Source organism: Palaemon carinicauda, chromosome 23 (assembly GCF_036898095.1).
Source record: "Palaemon carinicauda isolate YSFRI2023 chromosome 23, ASM3689809v2, whole genome shotgun sequence".
Classification (NCBI taxonomy): Eukaryota; Metazoa; Arthropoda; class Malacostraca; order Decapoda; family Palaemonidae; genus Palaemon; species Palaemon carinicauda.
This window is the reverse complement of record NC_090747.1, coordinates 99,244,758-99,258,179: the sequence shown is the minus strand read 5'-3', so window position 1 is coordinate 99,258,179 and position 13,422 is coordinate 99,244,758. Positions and strand designations below refer to the sequence as shown.

Below are 13,422 nucleotides of genomic sequence, written 5' to 3'. Positions count from 1 at the left end.
GAAACTACAGTATTTAGATCGTATCATTTGCTAGCTTTTTTGTTTCAATAAACGAGGTACTATTTCAAGTGTGTTTCTATAACTACTTTTCAGACGGAAAGATTTAAAGGTTTAAAGGTCTCTCATGAATGGCAAAGGCAAGGGGCGGTGACAGGACCCTAGAGAGTGACCATATATACATTATGATCAGCACCCAAGCCAGGCCTCGACCCAAGATAGGACCGGGAAGGGTCAGGCAATGGTTGCTGATGACTCTTAGCATATATTATTGAGGAAAATGAATTTCAAGGTTCAATGCTTTGCTCTTTATGATGTATTTATCATTAACAATCTTTGGTTTCAAATTTTGGACAGCTATGATTTAATAATTATAGTATTTACCACAGAAGTACCCTATCATTTGGCTCATATATGTGTTTATACATTACATTTTCTTTGAAATTGTTTTAAAAAGACAATTGTTAGTGTATAAACCTTTTAATGTCTCTAATGAAGAATATTATGACTATAATTTAATTGTAGTTTCAAGAAAATACAAATAGAATTAAAATAAAGCGAGTTCCCGCCATGACGAAGATCAGGAAGTGTAAACAAAACCGAAGGTAAAGAATATTGGAACCAGGTGAGTTAAAGCTGTGGAGATCTTCTAAAGAGTAAAGAGGATATAAATATCCTTCTCAGTAATCCTAGATATAGGATGATCCAGTTGTCGGCGATGGTCCTAGAGATTAAATCCGTCCTGTTTCTGTCCAAGGGAGCCTTTACTTGCCAACGGTCCTGACGGAGGCGGCGTAGGAATCAAAGTTATCCTTCAGCTGAAGATCACTAAGGCACTGGCGGAACACATTGTTGCGGTAGCATCTCTTCCTGTGTTTTTCCATTTTTTTTTTTTTTGAATGGAGGAAATGGGAGAAGAAGGAGGGGGAAGAAAAAATATGGATTAATATTGTATTATTGTATTATTGTATTATTGCTCAATTTTGCTTTGGAATTGACATTAAGGTATAAACCCAATATTGTATATGTGGTGATTTAACTTAGATCACCATATATTCAGAAAAAAAACTTAATTCAGAAGATATAATGAATATAATATCGAACGAATATGCATAAGCGAACATACTAATACACACATATACACACACACACACACACACACATATATATATATATATATATATATATATATATATATATATATATATTCACACATATATATATAAATAAATATATGCATATATATATATATATATATATATATATATATATATATATATGTATGTATGTATATACATACGTATATCTATACATAAATGTACATACGCATCTGTTAATGTATTTATGAACGCATTTACAATGTAAACGATTTTGTCATGTGATTTACAATAAACGAATGTCAATATAAGAGTTTGAATCCAAGATGCCTAGAGTTATAGCACAGAGCATTACTATAGTCTGTTCTTTTTAGTGAGGCAGACTTGCACCGACTCGCAGGGGTGCCCTTTTAGCTCAGAAAAGTTTCCTGATCGCTGATTGGTTAGAGAAGATAATTCTAACCAATCAGATAGCTGGGAACTTTTCCGAGCTAAAAGGGCACCTCTGCGAGTCGGTGCAAATCTGCCTCAATAAAAAAAATTGAATATAGATTATAAGAGCAATGGCTAGGGGTGGGATAGCGAGTGGGGGGGGGGGGTGTTTAGAGAGGGGAGGGGGGTTTAGAGTAGGGGCTAGTGAGGGGGGCCCTAGTGAGAGGGGTGGGGATGTGGGGACCTTTACCTGCACTGAACGCCAACATATGGCTTCCTGTAAAGGTTGTAGCAATCCTCGCACACCCTGTCAAGCACCATGAAGATGTTCCAGTCATAGACGCCCCTGCAGGACATGTCGAAGACGGCCCTTTTCTCCGCGTTGTGCCCTCCGAGGGGCTCCAAGGCGGAGGGAGGCTGAGCGTCGGAGGGAGGAGAGAGGAGCATCTCGACTTCCGAGGGGGCGTCAGCTGACACAGCCCCGATCTGGTTGGTGGTGGCCACCGAGATGACAGCTGCCAGCAGGAGGGACCATACCTGAGGACAGTTGGCAAACTAGGTGATTGGAATTACAAGAAGAAACAAAAGAATTTGTAATGGAAGTCACACGACAACAACAATAACTACAACCACAACAACAACAGCAGGGCGAAGGCCTCAGATATGTCTTTATTCATGTCCGGGGTTAGGCTAGTAAACTAGATAACTATAGCTACAAGAAGAATAAGAAGAAGAAGAAGAAACTGTAATGGAAGTTACACAACAACAACAACAACAGCAATAAATGCCGCCGTCTCTAGTCCACTGCAGGAAGAAGGCCTCAGATATTTCTTTATTCATGTCTGGGGTTTGGCCAGTTTTCAACATAACGCTGGCCATTAATTACAAGAAAAATCAGAAGAAACAGTACTGGAAGTCACACAACAACAACAAAAACAACAAATGCAGCCGTTTCTAGTCCACTGCAGGACAAGGGCCTTAGACATATTCTTATTCATGTCTGGTGTTTAGCCAGTTTTATACACCACGCTGGACAGTAATTACAAGATTAATCAGAAAAAACCGTAATGGAAGTCACTAATGCACACCAAAACTTATAAAATTATCATTTTGTATAATGTCCCTTTGCACTCCCCAATAGAGATTAGTTCACCAAACTTTCAGCTGGGCTCTACAAGGCACTAGAAGAGTTAGAAGACCCAGGTCTACATGGCTGAGGACTATGCAGTGCGAAGTAGGAGATGATCAATGGAGAATTATTGAATTAAAAGCTCAAGATAGAGACGATTGGCGAAATCTAACCAAGGCCCTTTGCGTCAATAGGCGTAGGAAGAGATTAACATTCGCCAAGAGAGATTAGTTCACCAAACTTTCAACTGGGCTACATAAGGCACTAGAAGAGTTAGAAGACCCAGTCCTACATGGCTGAGTACTATGAAGTGCGAAGTAGATGATTAATGGAGAAGTATTGAATTAAAAGCTCAAGATAGAGACGACTGGCGAAATCTAACCGAGGCCCTTTGCGTCAATAGGCGTAGGAGGAGATGATGATGATAATGTCCCTTACCTGAATGTTGCAAATCATGGCAGATGTCGTACAGTAAACACACACCGAAAAGATCTTCCTTTGGGGGAACTTATCTTCGGAAGGTGCGTCTTCTGTCAAAGATGCTGAGGTTCTGATGGAGTTGTGGAGAGATGCTGAGCTTAAATAACGCTTCACGTCTCCGTTTCGAGACTCCATTGGACTGAGAAATGTCTAAAGACACCGTCAGAGGTGTAATGATCTGGGATGTAATGATGTAATGAGGAATTGAAAATCGAAGGTAATGACAGAAGGATGTTATTTGGATACCTGCAGTGGCTTTGACTCGACACTTTACGTCCTGGTAATTTTCTAAAGAGCGTTCTGAGAGGGACACGTAAGTGTTCGAGAATTGTCTTTCTGTCTATCTGTCTCTCTGTCCTTTTTCTCTTCTGCATATACTCTCTGTCCTTTTTCTCTTCTGCATATACTCTCTGTCCCTTTTCTCTTCTGCATATACTCTCTGTCCTTTTTCTCTTTTGCATATACTCTGTCCTTTTTTTCTTCTGCATATACTCTCTGTCCTTTTTCTCTTCTGCATATACTCTCTGTCCTTTTTCTCTTTTGCATATACTCTCTGTCCTTTTTCTCTTCAGCATATACTCTCTGTCCTTTTTTTCTTCTGCATATACTCTCTGTCCTTTATTTCTTCTGCATATACTCTGTCCTTTTTCTCTTCAGCATATACTCTCTGTCCTTTCTCTCTTCTGCATATACTCTCTGTCCTTTTTTTCTTCTGCATATACTCTCTGTCCTTTTTCTCTTCAGCATATACTCTCTGTCCTTCTCTCATCTGCATACACTGTTGAAAATTTGCCGTAAAAAACTGTAAAAATCCTGGAATAAATGTTGCCAGGCATTAACAGTTTTAAAAACCGTTATATTGATGTAAAGGAGTGATATTACGGCCATTAATCAGTAAAAGATAATAACAAAGTAGAGTAAAAATTACGGTCACCTGCATTTTACTGAAATACTGCCGAGAACAGTAAGCCAAGGGCTCCAATAGGGAAAATAGCTCAGTGAGGAAAGGAAATAAAGAAACAGATAGAATAGCATGCCTGAATGTACCTTCAAGCAAGAAAACTCGAACCCAAAACAGTAGAAGACCATGGTACAGAGGCTATGGCACTATCAAAGGATAGAGAACAATGGCTTGATTTTGGAGTTTCCTTCTCCTAGAAGAGCTGCTTACCATAGCTAAAGAGTCTCTTCTATCCTCAAGTGGAAAATAGCCACTGAAAAATTACAGTGCAGTAGTTATGCCCTTGAGTGAAAAAAGAATTTTCGGGTAATTTTTGTATTCAAAGGAGGTTTGGTGGAAGAGGATGCATTTGATAGAAGCCATTGGAGAGGGTGCATTAGGCAACCGACCCCTTAATTTAGGGACAACTATGGGAAAGAAGAGACTCATGTCCGTTGTTGATGTGGAAACGAAGTTCCTGCTGGGATATCCAAAACTCTGGTTATACTTCTAATTTTTCTGATCTATTTTTTGCGGGGTATAAATTTATTCTAAATGTAGTGTACACGACCTGCCAAAAAGGACGACTGAATATTTAGATAGAAATGCACACAGACGCACAAACAGTTCAACCCTTCCCACCGCCTCCCCATTTCCTAACTACAACCCCTCTCACCAGGGTATGACTACTTCCTCTGTCCCTTGACCGAAAAGAAATATATATTACTATCTATCTATCTATCTATCTATCTATCTATATATATATATATATATATATATATATATATATATATATATATATATATATATAAAACCAGACACTTGCTCTTTATTACAAAGGGGCTATTCCTGTAACACGAATGATTTCTGTATTAATTCTGTTTTTCCTTCTAATTCCCTACGATTCATTTCTGTCAAATGACATATCGCACTTCAAGTTTCCAGCATACTGCAAAAACGCTTTAACAGATTATTCAATTTCTCCTCATAATTGTTGTTTGAAGTAACCAAAATTCAGAGCTGAGTGAGGGTTTAAATCTAATAAATGACGCTGTTTGTAACCTATTTTCTTACCAACTCTTTGGTTTTCACGACCCTTACTCTTCAGGTCGACGTTATAGTCAATCCTAGTCTCTGGACTTGGCTCTATGCTGTCAGTTACTTTACTTTTTAACTTTGATGGCTGTTTTTCCGGTCCTATACAGTAAGGGAACCCTACTCTCTACAGCACCTCCACTGTCGTTTTATCTTGTTCGTTCAGAGTATTATTATTATTATTATTATTATTATAATTATTATTATTATTACTTGGTAAGCTACAACCCTAGTTGGAAAAGCAGGATGCTATAAGCCCAGGGGCTCCAACAGGGAGAATAGCTCAGTGAGGAAAGGGAACAAGGAGAAATAAAATATTTTAAGAAGAGCAACAATATTAAAATAAATATCACTTTATAAACTATAAAAACTTTAACAAAACATGAGGAAGAGAAATAAGATATAAGATAGAACAGTGTGCCCGAGTGTACCCTCAATCAAGAGAACTCTAATCCAAGATAGTGGAAGACCATGGTACAGAGGCTATGGCACTACCCAAGACTAGAGAACAATGGTTTGATTTTGGAGTGTCCTTCTCCTAGAAGAGCTGCTTACCATAGCTAAAGTCTCTCTTTTACCCTTACAAAAAGAAAAGTAGCCACTGAACAATTACATTGCAGTAAGAAGAATTGTTTGGTAATCTCAGTGTTGTCAGGTGTATGAGGAAAGAGGAGAATATGTAAAGAATAGGCCAGACTATTTGGTGTGTTAGTGTATAGGCAAAGGGAAAATGAACCGTAACCAGAGAGAAGGATCCAATGTAGTACTATCTGGCCAGTCAAAAGACCCCATAACTCTCTAGTGGTAGTATCTCAACGGGTGGCTGGTGCCCTGGCCAACCTACTACCTACCTATCCCGTATTGCTCCTTTACTGTTAAATCGTCATTGTAAAAGGTCTCTTAAAACTTTTCCAAGATGAACAAAAAAAAACTTGATTATTTAAAAAATATATTTAGTCATTTAGTTGGATATTTATTTTTCTATTATTCCTGGATACGTCTGACATTTTGAGATAGAAATAATTTAACAAACTCTGAGTAATAAAGTAAAGCAAAGTTAAGATTTGTTTTTCCATCGGTCGTTTCATTTTTCTTGATGAGAATTATGACACCGTGACTGTTAAATTACGGTCTAGGACTTCTTGGCGCAGATTTTCTGGCGCACGACTTTTTGGCGCTCGCTTTATTTCTTTTCGGTCACGGGGCAGAGGGAATAGTCATACCCTGGTGAGAGGGGTTGTAGTTAGGATATGGGGAGGTGGAGGGAAGGGTTGAACTGTTTATGCGTCTGTGTGTATTTCTATCTAAATATTCAGTCGTCCTTTTTGACGGATCGTGTACGCAAGTAGTTAGAATAAACTTATACCCAAAAAAAATAGATCAGAAATATTAGAAGTATAACCAGAGTATTAGATGAGTCTCTTCTTTCCCACCTATATCCATAAATTAAGGGGTCGGTTGCCTGATACGCTCTCTCCAATGGCTTCTATCAAATGCATCCTCTTCCATCAAACCTCCTTTGAATACAAAAAATACCGGAAAATTCTTCTTCTCTTAAGGGCAGAACTATTGCACTATAATTGTTCAGTAACTACTTTCCACTTAATAAGGATAGAAGAGACTCTTTAGCTATGGTAAGCAGCTCTTCTAGGAGAAAGACACTCCAAAATCAAGCCATTGTTCTCTGGTCTTGGGTATTGCCATAGCCTCTGTATCATGGTCTTCCACTCTCAGACACACTATTCTGTTTCCTTATTTCCTTTTCTCCCTGGGCTATTTTACATATTATTATTATTATCATAATTATTATTATTATTATTATTATTAGCTAAGCTACAACCCTAGTTGGAAGAGCAAGATGCTATAAACGCAAGGGCTCCAACAAGGAAAAATTGCCCAGTGAGGAAATGAAACAATTAAATAAATAAACGATATAAGAAGTAATGAACGAGGAGCCCTTGGACTTATAGCATCCTGCTTTTCCAACTAGGGTTGTAGCCTAGCTAGTGATAACAATAAAAATCATTCCATCGTATATAAACTTATTTGTGAGATGCTGTCTTTAAACTCATCCTTCTGCTCCTAACAGCATTTCATTTTTTATCCTGTGCTTCACCTCCGTTTCTGTTTCCTTTCCTCTATCTTCCCGTCAGACATCTTTCAAGTAGATAGTGCGACTACCACTTGGTTCTGAGAGGTCTCCCCGGCCCCTATACTTGTAAAATATAGATAAGAAGTATGTAGAAGAGAGATTGAAAGAGATACAGACAGACAGACAGTTCTCGTCCGCTTATACGTCCCTCTCAAAACGCTCTTTAGAAAATTACAAGGATGTAAAGTCTCGAGTCAAAGCCAATGAAGGTATCCAAAGATCATCCTTCTGTCATTACCTTCGATTTTCAATTCCTCATTACATCATTACATTACAGATCATTACACCTGTGACGCAGTGTCTTTAAGACATTTCTCAGTCCAATGGAGCCTCGAAACGAAGACGCGAACTGTTATTTAAGCTCAGCATCTCTCCACAACTCCATCAGAACCTCAGCATCCTTGGCAGAAGACGCACCTTCCGAAGATAAGTTCCCCAAAGGAAGATCTTTTCGGTGTGTGTTTACTGTACGACATCTGCCATGATTTGCAACATTCAGGTAAGGGACATTATCATCATCATCTCCTACGCCTATTGAGGCAAAGGGCCTCTGTTAGATTTCGCCAGTCGTCTCTATCTTGAGCTTTCAATTCAATACTTCTCCATTGATTATCTCCTATTTCGCGCTTCATAGACTCCAGCCATGTAGGTCTGGGTCTTCCAACTCTTCTAGTGCCTTGTGGAGCCCAGCTGAAAGTTTGGTGAACTAATCTCTCTTGGGGAGTACGAAGAGACATTATACAAAATGATAATTTTATAAGTTTTGGTGTGCATTAGTGACTTCCATTACGGTTTTTTCTGATTAATCTTGTAATTACTGTCCAGCGTGGTGTATAAAACTGGCTAAACACCAGACATGAATAAGAATATGTCTAAGGCCCTTGTCCTGCAGTGGACTAGAAACGGCTGCATTTGTTGTTTTTGTTGTTGTTGTGTGACTTCCAGTACTGTTTCTTCTGATTTTTCTTGTAATTAATGGCCAGCGTTATGTTGAAAACTGGCCAAACCCCAGACATGAATAAAGAAATATCTGAGGCCTTCTTCCTGCAGTGGACTAGAGACGGCGGCATTTATTGCTGTTGTTGTTGTTGTTGTGTAACTTCCATTACAGTTTCTTCTTCTTCTTCTTATTCTTCTTGTAGCTATAGTTATCTAGTTTACTAGCCTAACCCCGGACATGAATAAAGACATATCTGAGGCCTTCGCCCTGCTGTTGTTGTTGTGGTTGTAGTTATTGTTGTTGTCGTGTGACTTCCATTACAAATTCTTTTGTTTCTTCTTGTAATTCCAATCACCTAGTTTGCCAACTGTCCTCAGGTATGGTCCCTCCTGCTGGCAGCTGTCATCTCGGTGGCCACCACCAACCAGATCGGGGCTGTGTCAGCTGACGCCCCCTCGGAAGTCGAGATGCTCCTCTCTCCTCCGTCCGACGCTCAGCCTCCCTCCGCCTTGGAGCCCCTCGGAGGGCACAGCGCGGAGAAAAGGGCTGTCTTCGACATGTCCTGCAGGGGCGTCTATGACTGGGACATCTTCATGGTGCTTGACAGGGTGTGCGAGGATTGCTACAACCTTTATAGGAAGCCATATGTTGGCGTTCAGTGCAGGTAATGGTCCCTACATCCCTACCTCTCTCACTAGGCCCCTTCACTACTCCCCTCTCTCTACCCCCCCCCCTCACTAACCTCCCCCCCACTCGCTACCCCACCCCTAGCCATTACTCTTATAATCTATACTCAATTTTTTTAATGAGACACATTTGCACCGACTCGCAGGGGTGCCCTTTTAGCTCGGAAAGGTTTCCTGCTCTCTGATTGGTTAGAATTATCTTCTGTAACCAATCAGCGATCAGGAAACTTTTCCGAGCTAAAAGGGCACCCCTGCGAGTCGGTGTAAATCTGCCTCACTAAAAAGAATGGACTATAGGTATCTTGGATTCAAACTCTTATATTTACATTCATTTACTGTAAATCACGTGACAAAATCGTTTACACTGTAAATACGTTCATAGGTACGTTAATAGATGCATATATACATGTATGTATAGATATACGTATGTATATACATACACACACACATATATATACAGTATATATATATATATATATATATATATATATATATATATATATATATATATATATATATATGTGTGTGTGTGTGTGTGTGTGTGTGTGTGAATGTGTATGTGTGTGTATTAGTATGTTCGCGTACGCATATTCATTCGATATTATATTCATTATATCTTCCGAATTAAGTTTTTTTTCTGAATATTTGGTGATCTAAGTTAAACCACCACATATACAATATTGAGTCTATACCTTAATGTCAATTCCAAAGCATAATTGAGCAATGATACAAAAATACAATAATACAATATTAATCGATATTTTTTCTCTCCCTTTCCTTCTTCTCACATTTCCTCCATTCAAAAAAAAAAAAAAAAAAAAAAAATAAACAGGAAGAGATGCTACCGCAACAATGTGTTCCGCCAGTGCCTTAGCGATCTTCAACTGAAGGATAACTTTGATTCCTACGCCGCCTCCGTCAGGACTGTTGGCAAGTAAAGGCTCCCTTGGGCAGAAACAGGACGGATTTCATCTCTAGGACCATCGCCAACAACTGGATCATCCTATATCTATGATTACTGAGAAGGATATTTATATCCTCTTTACTCTTTAGAAGATCTCCACAGATTTAACTCACCTGGTTCCAATATTCTTCACCTTCGGTTTTGTTTACTCTTCCTGATCTTCGTCATGGCGGGAACTCGCTTTATTTTGATTTTATTTGTTTTTTCTTGAAACTACAATTAAATTTTGGTCTTATTGTTCTTCATTAGAGACATTAAAAGATTTATACACTAACAATTGTCTTTGTAAAACAATTTTAAAGAAAATATAATGTATAAACACATATATGAGCCAAATGATAGGGTACTTTTGTGGTGAATACAAATCATTATGGAAATATTATTAAATCATAGCTGTCCAAAATTTGAAACCAAAGATTGTTAATGATAAATACATCATAAAGAGCAAAGCATTGAACCTTGAAATTAATTTTCCTCAATATTATATGCTAAGAGTCATCAGCAAACATTGCCTGACGCTCCCTGGTCCTATCTTGGGTCGAGCCCTGGCTTGGGTGCTGATCATAATGTATATATGGTCAATCTCTGGGACATTATTACTGTCCTTTGCCTTTGCCATTCATGAGAGACCTTTACACCTTTAAATCTTTCTCTCTGGGAAGTAGTTATAGAAACACAACCAAAATAGTACCTCGTTTATTGATACAAGAAAGCTAGTGAATGATATGATGTAAATATTGTAGTTTCAATAGGCTTTGGAAATGCACAAAGCAATGATGCAATCAAATCTATAATCTTTTTTTTTTTTTTTTGGACTCGGAGGGGCTCGAACCATGTCGTCCTAATAGAAGTTCCTTCTGGCAACTTCTACAGTATCATGGGGTTCCAACCCCCGGCAACGACTATCTGAAGATATCGGGTATAATCAGGGACGTATCCTAAGATAACCATAGATATCTGCACCCCAAACAGACCTTACCCAATCTAATCCTCTAAGGGGTAGGATAAGTAAGGAGCCAATCTATAATCATTTTACATCATCCAAAAAAGCAATTGTACAAGAAAGGTCAGATCAGGGAAAAATGAATGAATGATTTGAACTTGTCTGGCCTCCTGACATCGAAGGTCATTGACGCCGATATCGTTTATTATAATTAAAGATTAAAAGAATATTCAATTAAAACCAGAGAAGTAAATATGTTATAAAAGTTGAATAGCATTAAGAGGACCTGCTTCTGATATAGATTTAAAGATGCCACTAGCATTGTACGACACATCATGTCCAAGAATCTTGGCAAGGATGAACCTGCCATCCTCACCCCGATCCTCAAACAGATATCTATTTCTTTCTGTGTTATAAGAAAGACATTCAGTCAACAAATGCCAGATCAGGGAATACAACAAAGCCTTGAAAAATAGATATATTTAAGCAGGTAAATAAATTGAACACTTTTCCTTCATCATCAGGTTTTTATTGCAACTCTAAATTTATCGTTTATTACAATTTGTATTCTATCAAAAGTAACAAAGACACAAGTTATTCATTTGTCATTTAAGAACACAAACATGCATTAAATCCTAAAAAACATTTTTACTATTGGTCTCTTATAGTTTCATTTCTAATCCTCTCCTGCCATTTAACACCAATATTCTTCTGGTATAGGTAAAAGATATGTTGGATTTAATTTTCATTATATTAAATAAAGCAAGATGGTTTGGAGACCGGCTCTCAGACAATGCTATCTACACTCAAAAAAGACACCTTCCACCCGGACTTTTCAGAAAAAACCCCTGGATTCCCAGCCCAATCAAGTACCATTACACCACCCACCCGTTCTCCAAGGCGCTATGCCCCCCAGCACAGGCCTTTAGAGCGGCCCTTGATTCAATCACCCTCACGCTCGCTGACAATGTGTATTATACTGACGGCTCTGTAGACAGGGAGGTTCCTGCAGCAGCTGCAGCAGTCTACTCCCCACATTTCTCGGCCTGCTGGAGGATCTCCAAAAATGCCTGCACACTCCAAACTGAACTATAGTCCAGTTCTTTTATCGAGGCAGATTTGCACCGACTCGCAGCGGTGCCCTTTTAGCTCGGAAAAGTTTCCTGATCGCTGATTGGTTAGAATTATCTCGTCCAACCAATCAGCGATCAGGAAACTTTTCCGAGCTAAAAGGGCACCGCTGCGAGTCGGTGCAAATCTGCATCGCTAAAAGAAATTGAACATAGTTGCCATACTCAAAGCCCTCACACACTCACTCATCAGTCAAAGTAACACCACGATACATACTGACTCCAGAGGAGCCATGGCAGCAATCAGGAGCCAAGATATCCGAGAAAACACACTCATCATCTCCATCAGACAGATAGCCCACACACATGCTCTCCAGAACCGACAGGTCACACTAAATTGGATCCCCAGTCATATAGGTATACTCAGTAATGAAGAAGCCGATCGATTAGCAAAGCAGGCCCTCCAAGTCACCACTATCAGCATAACCCTCAACCCATCGCATGAACAGTTCAAATCAGCAATGAATGCTTACTGTCAAACACAACTACATAGCTCCATCAGACAAGCCCTATTTGCCTCGTCAAAATCAGCAAAATGGTGTATCAACACTACCAACCTGACACCACATGATCTACCAAAGAACACGCCCTGCAAACTAGCAGTAATCTACCACAGACTAAGGTTAAGGTACCCCTGCTCATGGGAAATCATCAACCTTGAGGGTAGGCAATGCAAGTACTGCGAAGCTGTTCCGGCACTCCCACTAGAGCATTACCTCTGCCACTGCCCAGAAACCACAAATCTAAGACAAAACCTCGGCCAAGGAGTGCCGCATACTGCAGAACAGGTGACTGCCCACATTCTCATAAACATAGAGACGCTTGTAGGTTTTCTGCGATCTTACCCCCCACCTAGGTAAGAAGAAAGTCTCTCCCAGCCTATGCAGAGATCAACTCTCAACCACCCTTAGCCCTCTTCTCCTTGGTTAAGGCTTCCCCCTTTTTTGCCCTCTAACCCAAATCACTCCACTCCTCTCCCAGCCCCTCTAACTCACTGGGACCAAGGTCTATAACCTTTCACCCTTAAAACTTCATCTCAACTCTTTGGCCCTCAACAGGACCTAAACACTGGATCTCTTGACCCTGCCTACTTAAAGCAGGCATTCATATAAGAAAAATCTTTTCGACGCTGTCCCTGGCATGCCAGAGGCATACCCAGTGACACCAGGCAATCAGTAATAAGTACTTATGCTTAAAACTGCTTCTTTCCCCTCCCACTGAAAACCCTTCCTTCCTCTCTAGTCTCTCTAACTTACTGGGACTAAACTCTTTAACCTTTCACCCTTGAGCTTAATTTCATCACTTTGACCCTAAACAGGCCTAAAGACTTGGTCTCATGACCCTGCCTGCCTAAAGCAGGCATTTCTATAAGTAAAGTCCTTTGACGCCGCCCCTGGCCTGCCAGGGGCTTAAGCTCGCAACATGTTGCGAAATCTA

General features: G+C 39.6%; 2 protein-coding genes across 2 annotated transcripts; one reads left to right on the top strand and one right to left on the bottom strand.

The window, feature by feature from the left end:
- Positions 1 to 302: 302 nt before the first annotated feature.
- On the bottom strand, positions 303 to 3,200 carry LOC137617026 (crustacean hyperglycemic hormone-like). The gene is made up of 3 exons (XM_068346882.1): positions 3,094 to 3,200; positions 1,777 to 2,063; positions 303 to 867 (listed from the first exon to the last, which is right to left on the bottom strand). The coding sequence occupies exons 1-3, from the start codon at positions 3,109 to 3,111 to the stop codon at positions 762 to 764; spliced, it is 411 nt and encodes a 136-aa protein (XP_068202983.1). The 5' UTR covers positions 3,112 to 3,200; the 3' UTR covers positions 303 to 761.
- A 4,488-nt stretch (positions 3,201 to 7,688) lies between these two features.
- On the top strand, positions 7,689 to 10,329 carry LOC137617025 (crustacean hyperglycemic hormone-like). Its single transcript, XM_068346881.1, has 3 exons — positions 7,689 to 7,821; positions 8,640 to 8,926; positions 9,781 to 10,329. The coding sequence occupies exons 1-3, from the start codon at positions 7,804 to 7,806 to the stop codon at positions 9,884 to 9,886; spliced, it is 411 nt and encodes a 136-aa protein (XP_068202982.1). The 5' UTR covers positions 7,689 to 7,803; the 3' UTR covers positions 9,887 to 10,329.
- Positions 10,330 to 13,422: the final 3,093 nt, after the last annotated feature.

Coding starts and splice junctions, on each gene's coding strand:
- LOC137617026 (XM_068346882.1), bottom strand. Junction 868..1,776: donor TATGTTGGCGTTCAGTGCAG/GTAAAGGTCCCC, acceptor GGAAAAACACAG/GAAGAGATGCTACCGCAACA.
- LOC137617025 (XM_068346881.1), top strand. Junction 8,927..9,780: donor TATGTTGGCGTTCAGTGCAG/GTAATGGTCCCT, acceptor AAAAATAAACAG/GAAGAGATGCTACCGCAACA.